Source organism: Mus musculus, chromosome 8 (assembly GCF_000001635.26).
Source record: "Mus musculus strain C57BL/6J chromosome 8, GRCm38.p6 C57BL/6J".
Lineage (NCBI taxonomy): Eukaryota > Metazoa > Chordata > Mammalia > Rodentia > Muridae > Mus > Mus musculus.
In genome coordinates, this window is record NC_000074.6 from 3,585,100 (window position 1) to 3,609,668 (window position 24,569).

Sequence of the window (24,569 nt, forward strand, 5' to 3'; positions counted from 1 at the left end):
GATGTTTTGTGGTGGTTCTCTGACCTCCATCCACATGTTGTGGTGCATGCCCACGCTTACATACACAGGCAATGATAAAAAATCAAAATTAAAAAGCTCAGGAAGCCAGCCTTTCTAATCTAATTATCTCGGCCTTGTGAGGGGCTGGGACAGAGGTCCCAACTCCCAAATCTTTTCTTTCTCAGGCCCCAGGTCCCTGGGGGTGTGCAGGTGTCAGAGGCAGCTGGCCAGCCACACAGGGAGGAGAGCGGTAAGAGAGACTACTAGAAAGTGAGAAAGACAGGACTGTGCAGAAGCAACTGATGGACAGCTGTCACAGGAGACCCACACCCGGAACAGGCTGGTCTGGGAAGGCAATGGAGTGGGGGGAGGGGCTGCACCTACTTAGTGCCAAGATCAGTAGGAGGGCAGGGCATTTCCCACCACCACCACATATACACTCACACACACACACTCACACACACTCACATACACACACACTCACATACACTCACATACACTGTCTCTGTCTTCTCTCTCTCTGCATCTTTGCATCTCTGTTTCTGTCTTTCCCCCCTCTCCTTTTCTCTCTTTCTCTCTTTCTCTCTTTCTCTCTCTCTCTCTCTCTCTCTCTCTCTCTCTCTCTCTCTCTCTCTCTCTCTCTCAGAAAGTCCTAGATCTTAATTAACCCTCTCCCTCATCCCCATTTTCCCCAAACCAGACCAGGTCTATCAATTCTGTCCTGTGGTGGGTGAAGCTGCCCAAAGCCAGGACTTGGAGAGCCTTCCCAGGTCTGATAATCCACCTTCCTCATTTGCCCAGTAGGAATGGCCCTAGTCCTTCAGGCCTGTGGGCATGCGGAAGGGAGGAGAAAAGGGGTGGCTTCAATAAGAGAAGGCCTGCCCTCCCAGATTGCCACCCCAGGACAGCTAGTGAGTGAACCATTTATATCCACCTGAATCCTCAGGAAAATGTGGCAGTTTTTGTAGCTGCCAAGGGCCGGGCAGTGGTGCCACATGCCTTTAATCCCAGCATTTGGGAGGCAGAGGCAAGTAGATTTCTGAGTTTGAGGCCAGCCTGATCTACAGAGTCAATTCCAGGACAGTCAGGGTTACACAGGGAAACCCTGTCTGGAAAAACCAAAATAAATAAATAAATAATAAAAAAAATAAAATCATAGCTGCCAGCCTTTTTCTAAGATCCATCTAGTCAACAGAGGGGAGTCCCTTAGGTTCTGCCTCACCTCACTCAAGCCACCTGTAACACAGGCCCCCAAACAGTGAGTGTTCCAACCCAGTTCTGTAGATAAATAGATTTGTATTATGGAGCTGGGAATGCTGAACCTGAAAACACACACACACACAAAAGACTGTTTATACCAAAAAAAAAAAAAAAAAGTATGCACCTACACATCATTAGTCACACACAGAAAGCCCCATGCACACAACCACACCCGCAAACACACAGATCCTCTCAGACCCTTACCTACATCTAGTCAGAGGCTTTCTTCAACAAATACTGCAGATATCAAAGGTACACATCAGGACATTTGCAATCCACCTAGTAACCCTACAGAGCTAATCTCACATACACAGCTTTTCTCCTGCCTAAATACACCCACTTGGTATCTCTGCCATCTTCCTGCCCTGACAGAGTCAACAATTACACCCTTATATGATAGATGTGTTTAGACTCACATCATTCTTTCTCCCCCCGCTCTTTCTCTTCCTTCATTTCCAATCTTAGAACACAGAAGGTTGTACAACACAATTCTTTGATTTTACTTATTTATCTCATGTATCCCAGGATCACCTTGAACTTACAAAAATTCTCTTCTTCCCACTTCCCAAGTGCCATGATTCTAGGCATGTACCTACCACCATCCCTAGCTTATTTGGTGCTTGGGATGGAGGAGAAGGTTTTGTACATACCAGATAAGGACTCTGTCAACTAGGGCACAACCCTAGCCACTTAATACAAACCATTGTACCACAACAGGTTTGAAACAGTCACCTTCACAAACAGATGACATCACAAATCTAGATACCTATAGACAGAGATGTTCACAGGTACTCTCAAGCAAGTGGATACAAACACATTCATTTTCTTTTTAAACTAGGACAGAGTCTTGCTGTGTAGCCCTGGTTGGCCTAGAACTTACTGTATAGTAATAGCCACAAACTCCATATGCATATGTGAACTCCACCTGCATATGTGTGGGATCAAAAGCCTACATGGACATCCATGACAAAGGGTCCCTAAGCCTCTCCAGGGTCCGGGAGTGAGCAGGAACACACGCGCGCGCGCGCACACACACACACACACACACACACACACACACACACACACACGAGAACGCATACAGGGACATGCGTTCTTCTGCAGCCCTTCCCTCATCCGCCATCACTGCCGCCCTTTGCAGCAGGAGGACCTATGGAAGCTTTAATGTCAGTGGGGACCCATGTGGACCCAGGAGCCAGAGAGAACTGAGTCCAATCTGGGGGCGGGGCGCACCTGGGTTCCGCCTTGGGGCGGGGTCGACGCCGCGTCGCCAGCGCGCTCGACCGCACCTGGTTCAGCGGCGCCTCAGCAGCTTTATTAGTAACAGCAGCAGCCGCGGCGGCAACCCGATTCGGGGTGGCGGAGGCTCGGCAGCAGCGCAGCGCAGCGCAGCGCACGCAGCCCAGCCCATCAGAGCGCGCGGACCCGGGCGGCCGTAACCCCGGCGTCGCCATGGTGGAAGCGGCGCCCGCAGGGTCCGGGCCACTGCGGAGGACTTTCCTGGTCCCCGAGATCAAGTCTTTGGACCAGTACGATTTCTCTCGAGCCAAGGCGGCGGCGAGTCTGGCGTGGGTGCTGCGGGCCGCATTCGGGGGAGCAGGTAACCCGAGGGCCTTTGGGGAGGGGACCGGGGGAGCCAGGCTGGGGCGCGGCAGGTGCGGGGGGCGGGGCGCCAAGCCGGGGCCGTGGGAACAATAGCTTCGGGGCTGCCTAGGGTCCCCGAGCTTTTGGTCTTTGCTAAGCTGGGCCTCCAAGCTTCCTGCTCGGACGGGGCCCTTGGACTTTGCCCGCCCGGGTCGCTGGAACGCAGTCGGGGGTGGGGCCCGCCAAGAGGCTGTGCGCCTTGGGACCCCGGGATCAGAGCCCCCAGGTGAGCAGGGGTGGGGTCTGCAGACCAATTTTGTGTGTGGTGGGGGAAGGGTCTCCTGGTAGTCCTCTGCTTCCCGCCTCCCACCCCACTCCTCAGACCCCAGGGCCTAACTGCATGGCCAACTCCCCTTTCACACACATCAGAAGCCTGTGATGGTTCCTCCTACCCCCACCTTCCCTATCTACCCTCACAACGTGTACGCGGTGGCTTGGACCCCGCAAGGAGCGTTTTAAGAGATCAGAGCTACAGCTCAGTGACTGGGACACAAACCCTGCCTTGCCGGTGGCCAGCGTGTGTGTGTGTGTGTGTGTGTGTGTGTGTGTGTGTGTGTGTGGTGTGTCTGGGACCACTCTTTCGTCTCGATGGCCCCGTAAAGGCTGGCAGTTGTGACTTATTGCCACATTTTCCTGAGGATTCAGGTAGGCATAAATGGCTCATTCACCAGCTGTTCTAGGGTGGCAGCTCGGGCGGCCAGGCCTTCTCTTATTGAAGCCACCCCTTTTCTCCTCCCTTCCGCATGCCCACAGGCCTGAAGGACTAGGGCCATTCCTACTGGGCAAATGAGGAAGGTGGATTATCAGACCTGGGAAGGCTCTCCAAGTCCTGGCTTTGGGCAGCTTCAGCCACCACAGGATAGAACTGGGAGGCCAGGCTTGGCCTTGGGAAAAACAGAGGTTCATTAAGGTCTAGGCCTTACTGGGAGTAGAAGAACGAGACATACATGCACAGAGACAGAAAAAGATAGAGACAGTAGGAACAGATAGAGATAGAGAGAAGGAGAGGGGGAGAGACAGAAACAGAGATGCAAAGATGCAGAGAGAGAGAGAAGGCAGGAACAGAGTGTGAGTGTATGTGAATGTGTGTGTGTGTGTGTGTGTGTGTGTGTGTGTGTGTGTGTATGTGGTGGTGGTGGGAAATGCCCTGCCCTCCTACTGATCTTGGCACTAAGTAGGTGCAGCCCCTCCCCCACTCCATTGCCTTCCCAGACCAGCCTGTTCCGGGTGTGGGTCTCCTGTGACAGCTGTCCATCAGTTGCTTCTGCACAGTCCTGTCTTTCCCACTTTCTAGTAGTCTCTCTTACCGCTCTCCTCCCTGTGTGGCTGGCCAGCTGCCTCTGACACCTGCACACCCCCAGGGACCTGGGGCCTGAGAAAGAAAAGATTTGGGAGTTGGGACCTCTGTCCCAGCCCCTCACAAGGCCGAGATAATTAGATTAGAAAGGCTGGCTTCCTGAGCTTTTTAATTTTGATTTTTTTATCATTGCCTGTGTATGTAAGCATGGGCATGCACCACAACATGTGGATGGAGGTCAGAGAACCACCACAAAACATCATCCTTGTCACCTGAACACTTCATCGGGTCTTCTGAAATAGGTACCTCTACCCACTGGGCAATCTTGCCAGCCAGGAGCCCAACTCTGTTAAGTCATGGTTGAGTTTGAGGCCCAGCCCTGACCAGGACAGCTGGTGTGGAAGAATAATTCAGGTTCTCTGAACTTCTGTTTCTTTTTTTATTTAAGAAAAAGAAAAAAGAAAAAGGTGTTTGTCCACTTACATATCTGTGCCTGAAATCACATAGAAGTTGCTTGCCTGTGGTGTCATGCAGTGGGTTTTCAACTCCATTACTTGTTTTAAAGTTATATTTATTTTCTTATTGGTGTGTGTGTGGGGGGCACCTATGTGGAGGTCAGAGAACAGCATGGGCCCTGGGGGTCAATCTCAGATTGTTAGACTTGCTGGCAAGCACCTTTCTCTGCTGAACTAGGTTGTTGAGAGGTGACTTGATTGTCTGATGTGGCACAAGACACAGCTTGGTCAGTGTTCACTATGGCAGCTGCTGTGGCTGGTGAGAGTATTTTATCAGTGCCTCCCAGTGTCTCTTAGGCAGAGGACCGTGCAGAAGTTACTCTGTAAGTTTGCAGAAGGGAAGCCCCTGGAGGGGACCTTCATGCTCAGATTCACACATTTCTCTTCTGTTGACCCAGCCCCTTGCACCATGCAGCACTACTCAGTGGCTGCAGCTGGCTCAGGATCAGATTCAGCTCTCAGCTACCTGTGTCTCCCTCCCAGACAAGGAGGTGGGGGCTGGGGGGAGATGCTGAGGAACAGATCAAGGCCAGGTCATCTTTAAAATATAGTTATGTGTGTGTGTGTGTGTGTGTGTGTGTGTGTGTGTGTGTGTGTGTGTGTGTGTGTGTGCCTGCCTCTGGGTGTCCCAGGGCTTGTGTGGCAGTCAGACAGGTTAGGGTTTTTTGTTCTTGCTCCTTGGTTGTGTAGGTGTCAGGGATAGAATTCAGGTTATCGGGCTTGGTGGCAAGTGCCTTTACCAGCCAAAAATCCTCTCTTCCTGGTGCAGTTTTATTGTTGTTTGTTTGTTTGTTTGTTTGTTTTTGATTGGTAATTGCCAGCACTTGGGTTGCAGCCTAGGGCCCTATGCTAGGGAGTGTCTACCAGCTGAGCTGTGACCCCAGCCCCTCATTGGGGGATGCTAGGGAGCCACTGTACCACGGAGCCACACCTCCAGCCCCTCTCTGATTTGCTGGGTAAATAGGTTCATACCACCAGGCCCTGCCACTTGGGTTTCTTTACAGACACCTTTCTACAGGGAGCCAATGCTTGGTGCTTAGGGTGTGGAGGAGATGCTGGGAGAGATCCAGGAGAATGGGGATGGGCACCAAATTAGGTCCTGGATACCTACTGTGGTAAGACCCAGTGTGGTCCAAGCAGCTGGGTCTGCAGGAGAAAGTTCCCAAGATTTTCCAGAGGGGGGTGGGTGAGGAAGGGGGGTTCCCCTGAGAAGCTGTCTTGAGACCACCAAGGGGAGCAGCCTATGGCTGCAAGCTGCTTAGAGGAGAGCATGAAGCTCCCCATGGTGCCTGGAGGTCAGAGCAAGAGGGTGCAGAGTGGGCTTCAGAAGGAGGACCTCTCAGATTAAGATCCAAGGGAGGGCACTGGGGAGCCAGAGAAGGTGTCTGGGCACCAAGGAGCTCACACAGACTTAGGAAGGGGTAGTTCTGGTGTCCCCCAAGGCAAGGTGTGAGGAATGCAAGCTGGTGGGCTCAGGAGAGACAGACTTGGAGATAAGAAAGGCTTCTGTGTAAATGTGTGGAATACCAACTGCCATTCCTTAGGCCTTGCAAATAGGAGAGAGGTGTGTGAGGGAAACTGGTTTCATTTGGGCTCCGCCATTTTCTGGCTGTGTGATTTTGGGTAAGCTACCTTAGCTGTGTGAGCTGTGGTTTCCTTATCTGTACAATGGTGTTAGAATAAGTGTTTTGGGGGTTAAGGATGTAGGTCAGTCATACAGGAGACAAGAAAGACCTTATTTGCCAGGTCAATAACAAAAGTGTGTTGTAGGGTTAAAGGCACAGACGGTCATGGAATGAGTAAATATTAGCTGTGTTATGGAAATTTCCTGTCTAGTGGGGTTGGGATTAGCCCCTATGTGGTTATTGAATGCTTATAACTGGTATAATCCTGATGTGCAGTTAATATAAACACTGGATCAAAGTGTGGTGGTCCACACTAGTTATCCCAATACAGGGGAGGCATAGGCAGAAGGATCATGGGTTCAAAGCCACCCTAGGCTGTATAAAAAATCTTCTATCCAAAGAAGAGAAAACAAAAGCAGCATAATACAACATAATACAGGTTGGGGATGTGGCTCCCTGAAGGAGTTCTTTCCCAGTGTAGGAAGCTGTGCGTTCCATGCCCAGGAACACAGAAACCGGGCATGGCAGGGCACAGCTGTCATCTGGATAGTTGAGTGGTAGAGGTAGAAAGATCAAAAGTTCAAGGTCATCTTCAGCTTCTGTGAGCATTTGAAGCCACCCTAGGCTACAAAAGACTTTACCTCAAAAACAAAAACAAAACCACAAATCAAATCATCAGTCAATGATTTGCTACTCCTTGTATATTGCAGTGGTTTTTGAACAGGATTGGGCTGAGTAAACTGTCACCAAATTAATAGTTCTTTTTTCTGCTTTTAAGTTTTTACTTTTAGTATTTTTTACCCTTTTATTCATTTGATTTTTGTTTGTTTAAGATTTATTTATTTTATGTATATGAGTACACTGTTGTTGTCTTCACACACAGGAGAAGAGGAAGGCCATTGGATCCCATTACAGATGGTTGTGGGCCACCATGTGGTTGCTGGGAATTGAACTCAGGGCCTCATAAACGCTGAATCATCTCTTACTTTGGGTTTTTTGAGACAGGGTTTCTACATATAGCCTTGACTGTCTTGAATCTAGCTCTGTAGAACAGGCTCGCCTTGAACTCACAGAGACCCACCTGTCTCTACCTCTCTAATCCGAGTGCTGGGATTAATTGTGTGTGCCATCGCTGCTCAGCTCAGCATTTTAGTTTTTAATAAATCTTATCGCTTTTACTTAGCGTGTGTGTGTGTGTGCGTGTGTGCGTGTGTGTGCGCGCGCGCACGCCATGGGTATACATTTTGTTTTGTTTAGATAGCCTGAACTATAACAGAGTATAATACTGTCTCAGAATACCCTATATAGATAGATCAAGCTGACATTGAACCTGTTCTCCTGCTTCAGCCTTCAAAATGTTGGGGTTGTTGGCATGAGTTACCTCATCTGGCAATTTTGCCTTTTTGGAATGATCTCATTATATAGCCCAGGGTGGCCTTGAACTCTCCCGAGTGTGGCTGCTGACCATGCCCTGCTGACTATCTCTACATTGAAGGAAAATGCTACTGACAGTCATGAGTAGTGACTCATGGTTTTGCTCAACCTCACACAATACTACCCTTATCCCCTCATCCCAGATGTAGACCAAGTACTTGATGCACGTCTGAGATGATGGCTGTAGATGTAACTCAGTTGATGGAGTTGCTGCCTAGCATGCCCGCGGCCCGGCATTTAATCTCCAGCATGGCATAAACTAGGTGTGGTGGCAGTTAGACGGCTGTCATTCTAGCACTGGTGAGGGAGAGGCAGATTGGATGTTGGAGTTCGTCCTTGGCTATGGAGCAAGTTTGAGGCTGGCCTGGGCCCCAAAAGACCCTGTTTCAAAACAAAATGAAGCAGAAGTCAGTGAGAAGGGGCTCTAGGCCATTTTTCTTCCTCAGAGAAAGTCCTAACGTTTTGCTCTTGGGAACAGGAAGGGCTCATGACTGAGCCTTAGAGGAGACTGGGTATAGGAGAAGGGTCAGAGTGATGTCAGGAGGTTGGATGCATCGTGGGGCAGGGAAAGGCAGGAAAAGATGGTGATTATCATCACTAGGATGTAGATTGGGGGAGGGTAGTGGGCAATGCCAGGGTGGAGGAGCAGGACGACACATCCCAGTCTGCAGCAGGAGGCAATCAGATGGACTCCCGAGCCTCCACAAGGTGGGGTGGGACTTGTCCCTTTGGAGTAAGATAGCAGGAGGAAGGATTCTGGAAGGAGGTACTGGGCACAGAGCCCAGGTGCATTGTGGGCCAGTGGGTGTGTGTTTGGCTGGCTGCTGTTGGCCTTGGGGAGGCTAGGAACAGGAGAGCAGAAGCTGGGTCTAGGATGGAAGCCAGGGCCATGAGGTTTAGGCAGGGGGAAGTGGCAGTGGAGGCAAGGGGCAGGAGGAGGTGAGGGAGAGGAAAGACAGGACCGCCAAGACCAAGTTCTCAGCACAAAGGATATGTATTTGTCCCAGAGGAACAGAGCACAGGAATAAAGGACAAAGACAGGAGATAAGGAGGGAGAAGGGGAAGGGTCAAGGGAGAGAGAGGGGAGAGAAGGGGAAAGGGAGAAGGGGAAGGGGTATTTGTCCCAGTGGGGAACAAAGGACTGCCTCTGGATTTAGAGAACACAGATGTGGCCCATAGGCAAATGGTTTATAAAGGTAAAGGGGGAAACCCTGCGATAAGATGAGGCTTAATTTTAATTAGACAGGTTAATTAGGGCAGCCACGAGGGGCTTTTGACTGTTGTACTTCAATATTTTGATAACTGGACGTTGGTAGTCAGCCCTAAGGAAGAGGAAGTGGCCAAATAAGGGAATAGACCTTAGGGGCTAGCTTCAGGAATGCAATCCAGGGGATTTTTAGCTAGGCAGAGAGAATGGGGGAGAAAGGCAAGCCACGATCGAGCTGGACAGAGTCCCTTCAGTGAATGTTCAAATTCTTCATCTTTCTTTAAAATTTTAAAAATTTCATTAAAGAAGTGTGTGTGTGTGTGTGTGTGTGTGTGTGTGTGACAATGCTGTGCCTGTTGCGGCACACATATGAAAGTCAGAGGACAACTTGTTAGAAGTTGGTTCTCCCCTCCGTCACATGTGGCCTGGACATCAAGCTCAGGTTTAGAGAGTAGATGGCAAGTGCCTTTACTTGCCGAGCCATCTAGCCAACTTGAAATCTCTCATCCTTCAAAGAGCAAAGCTAAGGCAGGTAGTTGCACTCAGCTCTCCATAGGAGTGCAGTCCTTAGTGGGAAGGTCAAGTGTGGATTTTGGAGGTGTGGAAGGAGATGTGGCAAGAAGGGGTTCCTGTTAATGATGTCAGGTCCTATGTCAAGTGGTCTCTTGGGAGCCTGATTATGAAGAATTGTAGGGGGTTGTTCTGGCATTGCTTGTATTCAAATGCTAAATTCTGTACCCCAAGATCTGGTTGCTTCAAGAGAAATGAATCCTCATATATACCAGTCGTTGTTGTGTGAACCTTGCCCTCCAAGTTATCCCTGACTAGTTAATAAAGATGCTGTCTTAGTCAGGGTTTCTATTCCTGCACAAACATTATGACTAAGAAGCAAGTTGGGGAGGAAGGAAAGGGTTTATTCAGCTTACACTTCCACATTGCTGTTCATCTTTAAAGGAAGTCAGGACTGGAACTCAAGCAGGTCAGGAAGCAGGAGCTGATGCAGAGGCCATGGAGGGATGTTCTTTACTGGCTTGCTTCCCCTGGCTTGCTCAAGTTGCTTTCTTATAGAACCCAAGATTACCAACCCAGGGATGGCACCACCCACCATGGGCCCTCCTCCCTTGATCACTAATTGAGAAAATGCCTTACAGCTGGATCTCATGGAGGCATTTCCTCAAGGGAGGCTCCTTTCTCTGTGAAAACTCCAGCTTGTGTCAAGTTGACACACAAAACCAGCCGGCACAGATGCCTTCAGCCTGGGCTGGGCAGAAGAGAAGGGATGGTGGGAAGGTTCCAGGGCTCGGGGTCTGAGGCAGTGTCCAGGATGGAGAGGGAGGGGAAAGAAGAAGTTGCCATGGGGTCTTCATGGCCACGAGGCCCAGCTGTTGGAACAGGCACGGCCCAGGTGGAACATGGCAAGTGATATCTTGGAGTTAATATAGACAAAATAGCTTAGAGGGCGGATATCTGTCCATCTCTAATGCTTTAAGAGTTATTATAAATATAAAAGCCTTTGTGTCTTTTACTTGGGAACTATATGGTCTAAGTGGGATAAAATTCCTCAAGTAATATTTACCACAACCAAGTATGAATGGTCTAATGTATCTTTTTCTACCCTGGAGTCCTTGCTTCAGTGCTTCTCTTACGGTTTTTACACACATGCAACAGCTGGGCTAATTGAAACAGGAATTAAGGCAGTCCCTGACCAAGTGATCTTAATTAGTCACATCTACCCTAACCTCAGGAGTTCTTCCTGGTTTTCTCCTCTTTTTAAAAGATACTTTGTTCTTTGACAATTTCATACACATATGTATACAATGTATTTTTATGCCATCCACTATCAACTTCCTCCTGGACTCTTTTTTTCTTTTTTTTTTTCCCCTTTTTCTCGTTTTTTAAGATAGAGCCTCTCTTTGTAGTCTAGGATGGCCAGGGAGTTAATGTACCGCGGCCTGGCCTTGAGCTTTCAGCAGTTTTTCTGCCTCAGCTTCCCAAGTGCTGAATGTACAGGTGTTGCCTGCCACACCTAGCTGGTTCCCCCAGCCCCCCAGTAAGTTTATTATAGTATGCATGTGAGGAGACTGCTTCCTCTGCTGCATGTGTGGGGGTTAGCGGCTAACACGGTGGAGTTGGGTTTTTCTTCCCACCTTCACGTGGGTTCTGGAGGCTGACCTTTGGGTTGTTACTTAACAGCAAGCACCTTTTCCCACTTATCCATCCTCTGCCCCCCCCTTCATATTTTATTTGTGTGTGTGTTGAGGGGGCTATTCAGGCTACGGTGTATATATGAAGGTCAGAGGGTAACTTGTTGGGGTTGGTTCTTTCCTTCCACTGTGTGGGTCTTGGAGATGGAACTCAGGTTGTCTGGCTTTATGGCAATGTTGAGCCATGTTATTGACCACTTTTCTTTTTTTTTTTTTTTCTTTTTTTTTTTTTTTTTAAAGATGAGGGCCTCCCAGTAGCCCTGGCTAGCTTTGACAGCAATCACATGGGCCACCATACTCAGCTTTTGGTGGGCATTTTGAATCAGGGTGTCCTAGCACTCACTGGCTTGTTACTGCTTCTAGCCTGGGCTGGTGTGAAGCTCCTTTCTCAGTTTCCCAAGGCGAGGATTACAGCTGTACATGTTGGGCCTGGCTAAGTACCCTTTAAGTATGGCTGAACTCAGTATTCTCTTAAGACCCTACTCCTTATGCCCTCTGCTTTGAGAGTACCCCCAAGGCCTGGCACACACCAAACTTAACTCCCTCAATTTCCTCAAAGTACTTGCTCTCTGCCTGACTTTGGCATCTTTATCCTGTAGGTGACTTCACACTCATCCCAGCCACTAAGATGACAGAGGGGATAGAGTTTGCTTAAGGCCTGAGTTTGAGTCTCAGTCCTGGCACTGGAGACCCACGTAGCCTTAGGCTGGTCACTTTCCGTCCCTGTACATTTTCTGTGAAGTTTGTTCCCATCTGTAAAACGAAGTTTCCAGGGATAAGGATGGTGCTCGATGAGGCTACAGAAGCATGGGGGAAGCCCTGAGTTCTGTCCCTAGTCGGGCATGCCCTAAACTAGGCACGGTGGTGCATGCCTGTAATCTTAGGCCTCTGGAGGTTAAAGTGGGAGGATCCGAAATTCAAGGTCATTCTTAGCTACCAGGCAGTTTTGAGGCTACCTTGGGATACATGAAACTCAACCTCTGAAATCTAGCCAAATAGATGCAGAGGAGATGAGAAACCTCAGTGGTACAGGGGCTCGCTGGGAAAGCTGGAGGGCTTGAGTTCAGAACCCCGGTATCTAGGGAAAAGGAGAACTGGACAGACTGTAACCTAAGCTCTGGAGAGGTAGAGATGCATGGATCCCAGGGGGCTCATGGATCAGCTAGTTCAGCTGGAATGGCAAAGCCAATGTTTAGGGAGAGATTCTGTCTCAAAACCTCAGTGGATGTGCTCAGCTGTCGAGAGCTCTGCCTACTCTCCTAGAGAACACAGCCATATTTCCCAGAACCCATGTCTGGTGGCTCACAACTATCTGTAACTTTAGCTTCTGGAGGTCTGACTGGTACCCACCCTCTTCTGGCCTCTGAGGGCACTCGTATGGCACATGTGTGTGCACATGCGCGTACACACACACACACAGCCCTGGCTTGTACCTATATGCCTGACTCTGTAGTTCCTAGTCCAGACCATTCCTTCTTTTCGATCATGTACTTTGTAGAAGAGTGAGCAGATGGGTTATGTGTTGATCTGACCTGCTGTGCCCCTCCCCAATGCAGAGCATGTGCCTCCGGAGCTGTGGGAACCCTTCTACACCGATCAGTACGCACAGGAGCACGTGAAGCCCCCAGTGACGCGGCTGCTGCTCTCTGCGGAACTATACTGTCGGGCCTGGCGCCAGGCACTGCCACAGCTCGAGCCATCCCCCAGTCCCTCTGCTCTGTTGGCCTTGCTGGCGAGGAGGGGCACGGTGCCTTCACTGCCTGAGCACCCAGTGCGCGAGGCTGACCTGAAACACCAGCCAATTCTCATGGTAGGCTCTGCTCCTGACCTATGAAGCCCTGCCTACCAGGCTTGGCTCCTCCCCTTTGCACTTTCCTGCAAAGTTTCTAGCTTGTGCTTGAACCTCCCTTCAGGCTCTACCCACTAATTCTCGTTACACTCCCCAAATGGTTCCTCTAGCCATGCCCTCAAGCTCAGCCCATTAGGTGTAGCTCCTCCAACCAGTTTTAGCCCCTCCCACAAAGCTTAGCTCCCCCTATCAAGCCTACCTCCATTTTCCAAGCCTAGCTTTTCCATCAAGCTAAGGGTGTCACACTCAGTTCTGCAGATCATACCTGGCTCCTCCCTCAAGTTGCTATACCCTTCCACTCCTCAGGTTCCTCCAGTTCTGGCCTTGGTTTCTCTAGATGGGCTACTCTATTGTAAATCCTGGTGTCTTAGCTCAAAACCCAGCCCATGTGTGACCTCTTTCATAACTGTAGCTCTCAAGGTCCCACCCAGCAATCCCTGACCCCACACCATTCCCTGGCCCCACTCCTCCCACTTCTCTGGGATTGGAGGCAGAAAGAGTAGCTCCCTGCCCAGTCTTCTGGTCTCATCTTCCAGCCTTTGCCCCAACAGGGAGCCCACCTAGCTGTCATCGATGCTCTCATGGTTGCCTTCTCATTTGAGTGGACAAAGACACTACCTGGTCCCTTGGCTCTGAGCAGCTTGGAGCACAAACTCCTTTTCTGGGTAGACACAGTAAGTAGGGTGGGCCAGGCCATGTGGAGTGGAGACAATGACGTTAGCCAAGTGACCAGGCACTGACTTCTCTCTGACCCCTAGACTGTTCGGCGGCTGCAGGAGAAGACAGAACAAGAAGCAGCCCAGCGTGCATCTCCTGCAGCCCCTCTGGATGGGGCCTCTCCTGCCCAGCCCTCGGTGAGGCTAGGACAAGGGATGGATGGATGGATGGATGGATGGATGGACAGGTGGATGGATGGACAGGTGGATGGATGGTTATGAGGCAGGTGGGAAGGGATGGGCTGCACCTCCTGGCCATTGCTGAGATTGAGGGTGGGCCTGGAGGTGACTCTCTTTTCCTCTTTTTCTCTGCACTTTTTATTGCACCGGCCCCTGCTGTCCCCTTCTCTGTCCCTCTGGCAATAGTGCCCCACACGCTGGTACTGGAAGCTGGTTCCTGTAAGTGAGGCTGTCTGTTTTGTCTTGTCTGCCTGTCCTGCTTGTTTCTGTCTTGTCTGTGTCATTTCTGCTTGATTGCCTGCACACCCCAACCCCCAGCTGTGAGCAATGGAGGTAGCACTCCAGCCCTGGGGACTGAGAGAACTCTTTGGAACTTGAGATGGGGGGAGGGGAGGACCTCTGTCATTAGCAGGGGTAGAGCTGGGCATGTTTGTGCATGTCTGTAATCCTGCTGAGGCAGGAGGATTGCAAATTTCAGGCCAGCCTAGGGCATATCTAGAGTCCCTGTCTTAAAAGAACCACAAACAGACTGAGAGATAAGAGGATTGAAGCTGAAGAGATGCCTGTACCTCCAGCTCCAGGGGATCCAGCACCCTCTTCTGTCCTCCATCGGCACTATATGCACATGCACGTACCCCATATACAGACATGTACATACACACATACAATAAAAATAAATCTTAAAACATTCAAAAACAAAAAAGCCCAAACCAGAAAGTAGATGAGCTTTTCATTAACTAAGAAGGGAGGACCTGAGCCTGTACTTAGCTTGAGAAGAGGGAGCCCCCTTGCCTACCCCGTACGTAGGCAGTGACCTCAAATTGCAGAGACATAGAAGGAATCTTCCTAGCCAAGAGGAAGATCCCCAGCTTCCCTAGTTGGGTAGAATTTTGAGGTCTAGAAGATTTTAAATTGTCTTTCTTCCCCTAATTAGCTGTATGATATTACACCATGGTCTAAACCTCTCCTTGCTTCACATAACTTACTCCTGAAGTGTATAAATACAGGGACCATGTGGATTGGATAGGGGTCCCCACCTTTGCTCACTGCTCCTCCCTACCTGGGGTCTGGGTTGGGGGGTGGATTATTTTACCTACCTGCTTCTTTTGCATCCTCTCCCTAAGCCAGGGCCTGGGGCTTGTCAAGGGAGGCTGCTTTTGTGGGGTTCCTCAGGGCTGGGAGGAGCTGGGGTCCCCGAAGCCGGCCAGAGTATGATTAGGGAGCTAGATGGCCAAGGCTCAGGACAGGGGTCAGTACTCCTCCTTTTTCCAGAGGGGGCTTTGGGGGCCCAGCAGGCCTTGCTGACGGCCGCTCCTTCCCCCCCCAGCACGCAATTGCCTTCTGTTTGAAGGAGTCGGGGAACAAACCCCCTATGGTAATGTATCCCCCTTCCCCGGGGTCTCAGGAGGCCTTGTCCCTAACCCCTGCTGCTGGCCTGGCTGCTCACAGACAAGTCTTCTGCCTCTTGCTTCTGTCCCTCCCTTGCTCCAGGCTGGCCTCCCCTTCCCTCCCATTCTGGCTCTGGGGATCTGAGCTTCCCACCCCTTCATGGCAGAAATCCCAGTTTTCCCTATTCCAGCCTGCATGACTGCCAACCCGGATATGGCCAGCCTGACTGCTAACCTCACTCTCTTCCTGTCCACAGATTCGATATCGCAAGGACCGTGCCATTGCCCGAAGGGCTCCCTGCTTTCCAAATGTGACTACCCTTCAGGACCTGGCCAGTGGGGCAGCACTGGCTGCCACCATCCACTGCTATTGTCCCCAGCTATTACGACTTGAGGGTGAGTAGTGGATAAGCCAGACCTGATCCTGGAAAGGCATCTCCAGTCTGCAAGACCAGTATGATTCAGTATTGAGCTAAGGCCTTACATAGCCTAGGTCAGCCTTGGCCTCACTTTGAACCTCTCTGAGTGCTGGGGTGACAGGTGCATACCACCATATCTGGTTTAGGCAGTGTGGGGGATGGAACCCAGTGCTCATGCATGCTAGGCAAGAACTACCAACTCAGCCACAGTGTGTGTCTGTATGTGTGTGTGTGTGTATCAAAGGATAGCCTTGAACTCCTATAATACTCTTGTCTCTACCTTCTAAGTATTGATATTTACAGTCATGTTCCCCAGGCCAAATTTATGGGATCCTGGGGATGGAACCCAGGCTTTGTATATTATATTATATTATATTATATTATATTATATTATATTATATTATGGGCAGGCACCCTTCTAACTGACCTGTATTCCCAGCCCTTCAGGAGGATGTTTTTATTTGGTTTTTATTTTTTAGATTTTTTTTTTAGTTTTAAAATATGTATGTATTGTGGGGTCTGTGCATGTGTGAGTGCAGGTGACCTTGGAGAATGCGATGGATCCCCTGTAGCTGGGCTCATCTGATGTGGTATTTGAAACTAAACTCAAGTCATCTGCAAGAGCAGTATATGCTCTTAACTGCCAAGCCATGTCTCCGAAAAAAGGATTTTGAGGAAGCTGGGAGATGGCTTAGTTGATAAGCTGCAAAAACATTATGACCTGAGTTTGGGTTCTTAGCATCTGTATAAAGTTCTCTGTACAGCAGTGAGTGCCTATAATCCCAGGGCCAGGGAGGTGGAGACAGAGAGGCTCTGGGGACTTGCTGGCCAACTAGTAGAATCAGTAAATATCAGTTTCAGTGAGAGACCCTATCTTGGAATCTAAGGTAGAGAGCACATGGGAAGGAAGATACCTACTGTTGACCTCTGGTCTGCAGACATGTACACACAGGTGCACACATATACAGAGGACAAGAAGAAAACAATTCTTGCGTTAAGTCTTAGAGGGCCAATACACTGTAGTATGCACCTTACAAAAGGTACACGACTTGGCTCAAAGGAGGGCTTCCCTGGAACTCCCATCTTCTTTTCCATTGAGTTGGAGACCCATATATTCTGTCCCCACAGAGGTGTGCCTCAAGGACCCCATGTCTGTGGCAGACAGTCTATACAACCTCCAGCTGGTGCAAGACTTCTGTGCCTCCCATCTTCCTCGAGGCTGCCCCCTGTCCCTTGAAGACTTGCTGTATGTCCCACCACCCCTCAAGGTAAAGCCATCCTGGTGGTGTGGGGGTGAGACTCAGGACCTGAGGTCCATATCCAGGGCTGATTTCCCTTTGGCCTGCAGGTCAACCTGGTGGTGCTGTTGGCTGAGATGTATATGTGCTTTGAGGTTCTGAAGCCTGATTTTGTGCAGGCCAAAGACTTGCCTGATGGACATGGTGAGCCCTGGGGACCTGGACTTGCCTTGGGGTCTAGAAGAGGGTAAAGGAACCCTGCTCTGCATGACCTTTTTCTTTGTGCACCTAGTAGCTGTCTCCCCCCGGAATACAGAGACTGTTCCATCTCAGAACAACAGTGGCAGCAGGTATGGGTCCCTGTTGGAGTGGAGTTTCTCCTTCATGGGGCTTCTTCCTGACCACTGGCTGCAGGGCTAGGGCTGGGACTACCTGTGAGAGGTGACTGAAGGTTGATGAGTATCTATCTGTTTGGCAGTTCTCCTGTCTTCAACTTCCGTCACCCACTTCTGTCACCTGGTGGTCCCCAGTCTCCACTCCGAGGATCCACAGGTAAAGAGAGAATATGGCTTCTATTACCAGGAAACTTCAACTACAAGAATTCTCCAGCTGACTTCATGTTGAGTCCTCCAGTGGCCTTCATGGGGTCTTTCTGACTTCCTTTATGGCTAGGCTTTGAGACCCCTTGCATCAGTCAGGTGTGATGGTGGATACCTTTAATCCTAGAACTAAGGAGGCAGAGATTGGCAGAGTTCTCTGTGGGTTGGAGGCCAACCTGAGCTACATAGAGAATTCCAGTCCAGCCAGGATTACACAGTGAGACCCAGTCTCAAACAAAACAAAACAAAACAAAGAAGACTCCTTGGATGATACCAAGAAGTAGCACCAACTGCTAATATTTGGTCATTTCATTTTAATTTTTAAATTCAAGTTATCATTCTTATATGTACGGGAGCACATTTGCCTTAATGCATGTGTAGAGGTCCAGAGAGAACAACTTGCAGAAGCTAGTTCTCTCTGGTTACCGTGCAGGTCCCCAGTACTGAACGCAGGTCATCAGGCTTGGAGGCAAGTGCCCTTAACCTGTTGAGCCATCTCATTGGTCCAAAAGAAACTGCAAACTGTATTCACAGTACTGGCAATTGAACCCAAGGCCTCACATATGCTAGGCAAGTAGTGCATTGCTGAGCCATCCCAGAAGTTCAGCCAGCCATTTCTGGAAACCTAGCATAACCAGACACATAATGACCCATCAGTGACTCACTTGATGACATTGTAGAGGTTGTCTCAGACACCAGCCAACCCCCAGATCAGTGGCTTCCCCCTGCACAGTGACCATTTACTGTCCCTCCACAGGCTCCCTGAAGTCCTCTCCATCAATGTCTCACATGGAGGCTCTTGGCAAAGCCTGGAACCGTCAGCTTAGGTGAGTGCCTCATCGGGGCCCTGTGGCCTTGGAAGAGGGATTGAGCTGATCAGGGCATGGCAGAGGCCTGTCCCAGGGGCTGACCCCTCCCTCTGGCCGCCCAGCCGTCCCCTCTCCCAGGCTGTGTCGTTCAGCACTCCCTTTGGCCTGGACAGCGATGTGGATGTCGTCATGGGAGATCCTGTCCTGCTCCGCTCCGTCAGCTCAGACAGTCTGGGTCCTCCACGTCCTGTGTCAACATCATCCCGGAATTCTGCTCAGCCAGCCCCAGAATCTGGAGACCTACCCACGATTGAAGAGGCCCTGCAGATCATTCACAGTGCTGAGCCCCGACTGCTCCCTGATGGGGCTGCTGATGGCAGTTTCTACCTCCATTCTCCTGAGGGTCTCTCCAAACCACCACTCTCCCCCTACCCTCCCGAAGGAGCCTCAAAGCCGCTGTCTGATAGGCTCAACAAGGCGCCTATCTATATATCACACCCTGAGAACCCTTCAAAATCATCTCCCTGCTCAACAGGAGAGATACTGAAACCACCACCCCCATCCGAGGGTTCCCCCAAAGCTGTGGCTTCATCCCCAGCAGCCAACAACTCCGAAGTGAAGATGACCAGTTTTGCTGAACGCAAGAAACAGCTGGTGAAGGCTGAGGCTGAGTCAGGATTGGGGTCTCCAACATCCACCCCCGTAGCACCTGAGGCCTTGAGCTCAGAGATGAGTGAGCTGGGAGCCAGGCTGGAGGAGAAGCGCCGAGCCATAGAGGCACAGAAACGACGCATTGAGGCAATCTTTGCCAAGCATAGGCAGAGGCTGGGCAAGAGCGCTTTCCTGCAGGTGCAGCCTCGGGAGGCTGCAGGGGAGGCCGAGGAGGAAGCTGAGCTGGGCTCAGTTCCTGGTGGGGAACGGCCAGCAGGTGAGGGCCAGGGTGAGCCGTCCTTACGGCACAAGTCAGTTACCTTCTCTCCAGACCTGGGCCCAGTGCCCCCAGAGGGACTTGGGGATTACAATAGAGCAGTCAGTAAGCTGAGTGCCGCTCTGAGCTCTCTGCAGCGGGACATGCAGAGGCTCACAGACCAGCAACAGCGGCTTCTAGCCCCTCCAGAAGCTCCTGGACCTGCCCCACCACCTGCAGCCTGGGTCATTCCTGGACCCGCCACTGGGCCTAAAGCAGCATCCCCCAGCCCTGCCCGTCGTGCCCCAGCTGCCCGACGCAGCCCTGGGCCAGGCCCCAGCCCAACACCCCGTAGTCCAAAACATGCAAGGCCGGCAGAGCTGAAGCTTGCACCTTTGACAAGGGTACTCACACCACCCCATGATGTAGACAGCCTCCCTCACCTACGCAAGTTTTCACCCAGCCAGGTGCCTGTACAGACTCGCTCCTCTATCCTCCTGTCGGAGGGGACACCTCCCGAGGAGCCCACCACCAAGCCTGCCCTCATTGAGATCCCTCTAGCCAGCCTGGGGGAGCCTGCTGCTGATGAGGAAGGAGATGGGAGCCCCCCTGGGGCTGAGGATTCCTTAGAGGAAGAGGCATCTTCTGAGGGAGAGCCCCGATCAGGGCTTGGATTCTTTTATAAGGTGAGTCACCTTGGCGGGTCAGAGGGAAAAGGTGAGCCAGTAGGTAGATGTATGAATGGATGGGTAATGGGGATGCCCCTAGGGGGTAGTAAGGGAGCTGGGAAGTGGTGGATATTCAGGGATAGAGCTTTACTGTTGAGTGGGTAAATTGACATGTATTGCCTGATGGATGGATGGATGGATGGATGGATGGATGGATGGATGGATAGCTGGCTGACTAGGGAGTGGCTGGCTTGCTGGCTTTCTTGGATGGATGGATGGATGGATGGATGGATGGATGGATGGATGGATGGGTTGGAAGGGTAGTTAGATGGGTGGATAAGTTAAATGGGTGAGTGAGTGGTAGGTATGTGATTAGTTTGGCTAGGTGGATGGAAAGGTAGGTGGACAGGCTGGATGAGTGATGGTAGGTTGAAAGGAAGGTGGATAGGTGGTTGGTTAGATGGATGGAAGGTGGTTTGATAGGTGGATAGAGGGAAGGTTAATTGGTAGATGGACAAGTAGTAGTTGGGCATATGGATGGGTGAGTGGGTGATAGACAGGATGGACAGGTGTGGGTGGGTGGATAAGCAGGGCTAGGGTGATCCTCTTTCCTGATGTATCCTGTTTGGTAATCCTCCATCTTCATGCCACTTACGGCCTGGGCCCCTGTGCATACTGTTGTAACTGAGCAGCGCACACTCTGCTCCAGTTGGTCATTACTGCTGCAAACCCACTTTGTTTGTTTTTCCTGAGCAGTGGAGATTTTGACTGCTCTTCTTTGCCCTGAGGACAAAATGCCCGTCCACTGCCTTGGGCCCTGCTCCCTTGTGACTTTAACCTGGATCATTGTCCCCAACTCAGTGTCTCGGCTACATGGGTTTGTTCTGGCCTCAAGGCCTTTGAACTTTCTAACCCCTCTGCCTGGAGAGTGCCCCTAGGCTGGGAGTACTTCTAAGAAGACCCCAGAATAGGATAGCCTGCAGTGCAGCTTGGCACACTTCAAGCATCTTCATAGCATTGAAGGTCTGTGTGTCACTTGCTAGCCTTCCCCCTTTGTGCATTGTGTACACAGCTCCCAGGGCTGCTCATAAAGTAGTCACTAACTAAGTACTCCGAGGATTTTAGAAAGGTCAGGAGAGCTTGGCTAATGCTAAAAGTCAGACTCCAGTTGGCAGAGTGGCTAGTTAAACTCCTATGACATCCTCCAGGACGAAGACAAGCCTGAGGATGAGATGGCTCAGAAGCGAGCTAGCCTGCTGGAGCGTCAGCAGAGGCGGGTAGAGGAAGCCCGGCGGCGCAAACAGTGGCAGGAGGCAGAGAAGGAGCAGAAACGGGAGGAGGCCGCCAGGTGAGGCTAGAACTGGAATGAGGGGCCTGGCCTTTGGTATTGCTGCCCCAGTGCTCCCATATTCTATCCTGCTTGCTACCTTCTGTCTAATCTGCAGGCTGGCTCAGGAGGCTCCAGGCTTGGCCTTTACAACTCCTGTTGTAGCCTCTGCGGCTCCAGTGGCCACCTTGGCTCCTACTACCAGAGCCATGGCCCCAGCTGAGGAGGAGGTGGGCCCCCGGCGGGGGGACTTCACAAGACTTGAGTATGAACGCCGGGCACAACTGAAACTGATGGATGACCTTGATAAGGTGCTACGGCCCCGGGCCTCAGGGACCGGGGGACCAGGGCGGGGCGGGCGCAGGGCCACCCGGCCACGCTCTGGTTGCTGTGATGACTCGGCCTTGGCACGAAGCCCAGCCCGCGGCCTGCTGGGTGAGGACCCTGTTGGAGGGGCCCTATGATTGTGGAGAGAGGGAGTGTCTGGTGGCATGCAGTGATGGGGCAGGAATTTGGAGTGGGCATGAGTTCCAGTGTGGTGAGGGTAACTTCCTTCCTTGGCTGGATAGTGAGGAACTCTCTTGGATATTTGAGGATGCTACTAAACAGTGCTCCCTTCCCTGTAGGTATGTGGACAAGAATGCCAAACTCAGGGCTGGGTTTGTCTGGAATGGATGAGGCCCTGGGTTAAATCCCAGAGCTGTATAAGAAAAATTGCCATATTAAGGTAGACAGGTTGGCACATGCCTGTCATTGCGATACTCAGGAGTCTGAAGCAGGAGGATTTTGAGTTTGGTCCTAAACTGGCTGTTGAGCAGCTTCTCTGCCCATTTAGGCTACACCTTGAGGTCCTGCACCAAACACTGAAACTAAGGACACATAAACACACACACACACACACACACACACACACACACGAATAAGTTCAGAGTGGTGGTGGTGGCTCTTGGTAGAGTACTTGCCTACCCTAGCGTACACGAAACTTCAGGTTCCATCCCCAGTTTTAACCAGGAATGGCAGTTATAGGCCTATAACTCCAGCACTGAGAAAGTAGAGACTGGAGACTTGGTCATCCTCAACAAATAGGAAGTTTGAGGCCAGCCTGGGCTATAGAAGACCCATCTTTAAAAAGTAAAAGCCAGACTGGAGAAACGACTCAGTGGTTAAGAGCACCTATTGCTCTTCCAGAGGTCCCGAGTTCAGTTCTTAGCAACCACATGTGACCGACTCACAACCATCTGTAATTGAGTCCAGTGCCCCCCTCTGCTGTCATAAGACAGATACTCGTATAAATAAACAAAACTTAGCAGGCAATCACGAAAGGCTGAGAGGGTCTCGGGAATGCCCATGGGCGTTAATGGAGGTAAAGGCCTTAGGGATAACTGACTGGTACTGTCTATCCTAGGTTCACGGCTCAGCAAGGTCTATTCCCAGTCCACGCTGTCCCTATCTACGGTGGCCAACGAGGCTCCCAATAACCTTGGTGTGAAGAGGCCCACCTCTCGGTGAGTCTATCTGGAACCTAGAGCAAGATATGGCGGGACCGCTGGGATGTGTAGATGGAAGGAAGTACAGGAACACAGATGGGATTTGGGGGAAACTGACTCAAGTCTGGAGGATGTGCCCACATGCAATGTAGGAGGTTGAGCATATGGAGCAGCTGTCTATGGACTTGTGGCAGCATGCAATATACATGCCCCTCTCCTCTGCAGTGCACTGGGCTTGCCTCGTCCCTAATCCTGTTGTACCCTGGGAGGCTTCACACACTACTGACCCCAGCTTCACCCCTCCCCTCCCCTGCAGGGCCCCTTCTCCATCAGGCCTCATGTCTCCAAGCCGCCTGCCTGGCAGTCGAGAACGTGACTGGGAGAATGGAAGCAATGCATCCTCCCCAGCATCAGTGCCTGAGTACACAGGTAAGTGAGACCGGGTAATGTTAGAAGCTACGCGTTCTCTACCTGCCTTTCCCCAACCCACGCCCAGTCTCTGCTGACTGACTGCCCTCCAGGTCCCCGGCTATACAAGGAACCCAGCGCCAAGTCTAACAAGTTTATCATCCACAATGCCTTGTCACACTGCTGCCTGGCAGGCAAGGTGAATGAGCCCCAGAAGAACAGAATTCTAGAGGTGAGTCCCACAGCTGTCTGGGTGGGTAAGACTAGCGGGTAGAGCAGTAGTCCAGCCTGACCAGCTTCTTGCCACCATCCCTCAGGAAATCGAGAAAAGCAAGGCCAACCACTTCCTGATTCTCTTTCGGGACTCAAGCTGCCAGTTCCGGGCCCTCTACACTCTGTCTGGGGAGACAGAGGAGCTATCGAGGCTGGCAGGCTATGGGCCTCGGACCGTCACTCCTGCCATGGTCGAAGGCATCTATAAGTACAACTCGGATCGCAAACGGTTCACCCAGATCCCTGCTAAAACCATGTCTATGAGTGTAGACGCCTTCACTATCCAGGGACACCTTTGGCAAAGCAAGAAGCCCACCACGCCCAAGAAGGGTGGCGGTACCCCCAAATAGTGCCCACCTTGGGCAGTGCACTCCTGGGTCCTGTCTGGTCATGCTGTGGGGGGCTGAGCTGGGAGCTTCAGTGACTCAGGGCTCAGCTCAGTCCCCTTGTCTGTCCTCCACTTTCTTGAATAAAATAACTGAAAAGAGAAGCTGAGACACGGTGTCTCCTCCCTAAGCCTGACCAAGTTTACGTCTCGTGTTTTCACAAGCCCTACCTTGTCGTCTTTGCCCTTTTGCTGGCCCTGTGGCAGCTCCTGCCAACATCTGTGGTGACCTTCCTGTTGACACTCCCTCCTCTAGATGTTCTCAGCCACCTCTGATCTGACCTGGCAAGAGATTCCAGACCAGCTCTCCTCTCCTGGGCCTCCTCCACCCCCACATTTTCCTCCTCCGTGTGGTTGCATTTGGTGTGCAGCCAACTTCTAACCCGATCCCTGTTTCCTGTTGCCAACCTGCCTTCATTTCTGAGCCCAGTTACAGTCTCTGAGCTGGGGATTCTGTGTCCTTCCTCAGAGCCCCTTATCAGAGGATCTAGTTGCCACTGTAGGTGCAGAGTTCAGATGTTAGGCTCACTACAGCCTTGCTTCCCAGATACTGCCAAATTGTATAGAACTCACCCCTCCAGCTATCCCATGGTCCAAGCCAATAGCCTGTCTCCAACTGCGCCCTGCTCACACGGCAGCCTGCGTGACCGGCTCAAACACAAATCTGATTATGTCTCCTGATGCCAAAAGCCCCTTAATGATCTAGAGGCCACTAATGGCTTCCCAGAGC

At 51.2% G+C, this 24,569-nt stretch overlaps 1 protein-coding gene across 19 annotated transcripts; it reads left to right on the forward strand.

The window, feature by feature from the left end:
• The first annotated feature begins 2,137 nt into the window (after nt 1-2,137).
• On the forward strand, nt 2,138-23,976 carry Camsap3 (calmodulin regulated spectrin-associated protein family, member 3). 19 transcript variants are annotated; one of them, XM_006508880.2, is made up of 19 exons: nt 2,138-2,860; nt 12,743-12,996; nt 13,587-13,709; nt 13,794-13,889; nt 14,118-14,150; nt 15,259-15,306; nt 15,577-15,715; nt 16,867-17,006; nt 17,087-17,180; nt 17,269-17,326; nt 17,455-17,528; nt 18,333-18,402; nt 18,558-19,977; nt 21,168-21,307; nt 21,405-21,721; nt 22,692-22,791; nt 23,090-23,202; nt 23,295-23,413; nt 23,499-23,976. In XM_006508880.2, exons 1-19 carry the CDS (start codon nt 2,713-2,715, stop codon nt 23,802-23,804), a joined length of 3,792 nt encoding a protein of 1,263 aa, XP_006508943.1. In that variant the 5' UTR covers nt 2,138-2,712; the 3' UTR covers nt 23,805-23,976. The 19 variants fall into 19 exon arrangements, with proteins under 19 accessions (XP_006508943.1, XP_030099612.1, NP_001350168.1 ...); NM_001363239.1 differs by having other exon boundaries at nt 2,351-2,860; nt 18,507-19,977; NM_001363242.1 differs by having other exon boundaries at nt 2,351-2,860; nt 19,755-19,977.
• The last annotated feature ends 593 nt before the right edge of the window (nt 23,977-24,569 follow it).

Coding starts and splice junctions, on each gene's coding strand:
- Camsap3 (NM_001363239.1), top strand. CDS start 2,713: ATGGTGGAAGCGGCGCCCGCAGGGTCCGGGCCACTGCGGAGGACTTTC. Junction 15,716..16,866: donor CCAGCTATTACGACTTGAGG/GTGAGTAGTGGA, acceptor CTGTCCCCACAG/AGGTGTGCCTCAAGGACCCC. Junction 17,529..18,332: donor TCCACTCCGAGGATCCACAG/GTAAAGAGAGAA, acceptor GTCCCTCCACAG/GCTCCCTGAAGTCCTCTCCA.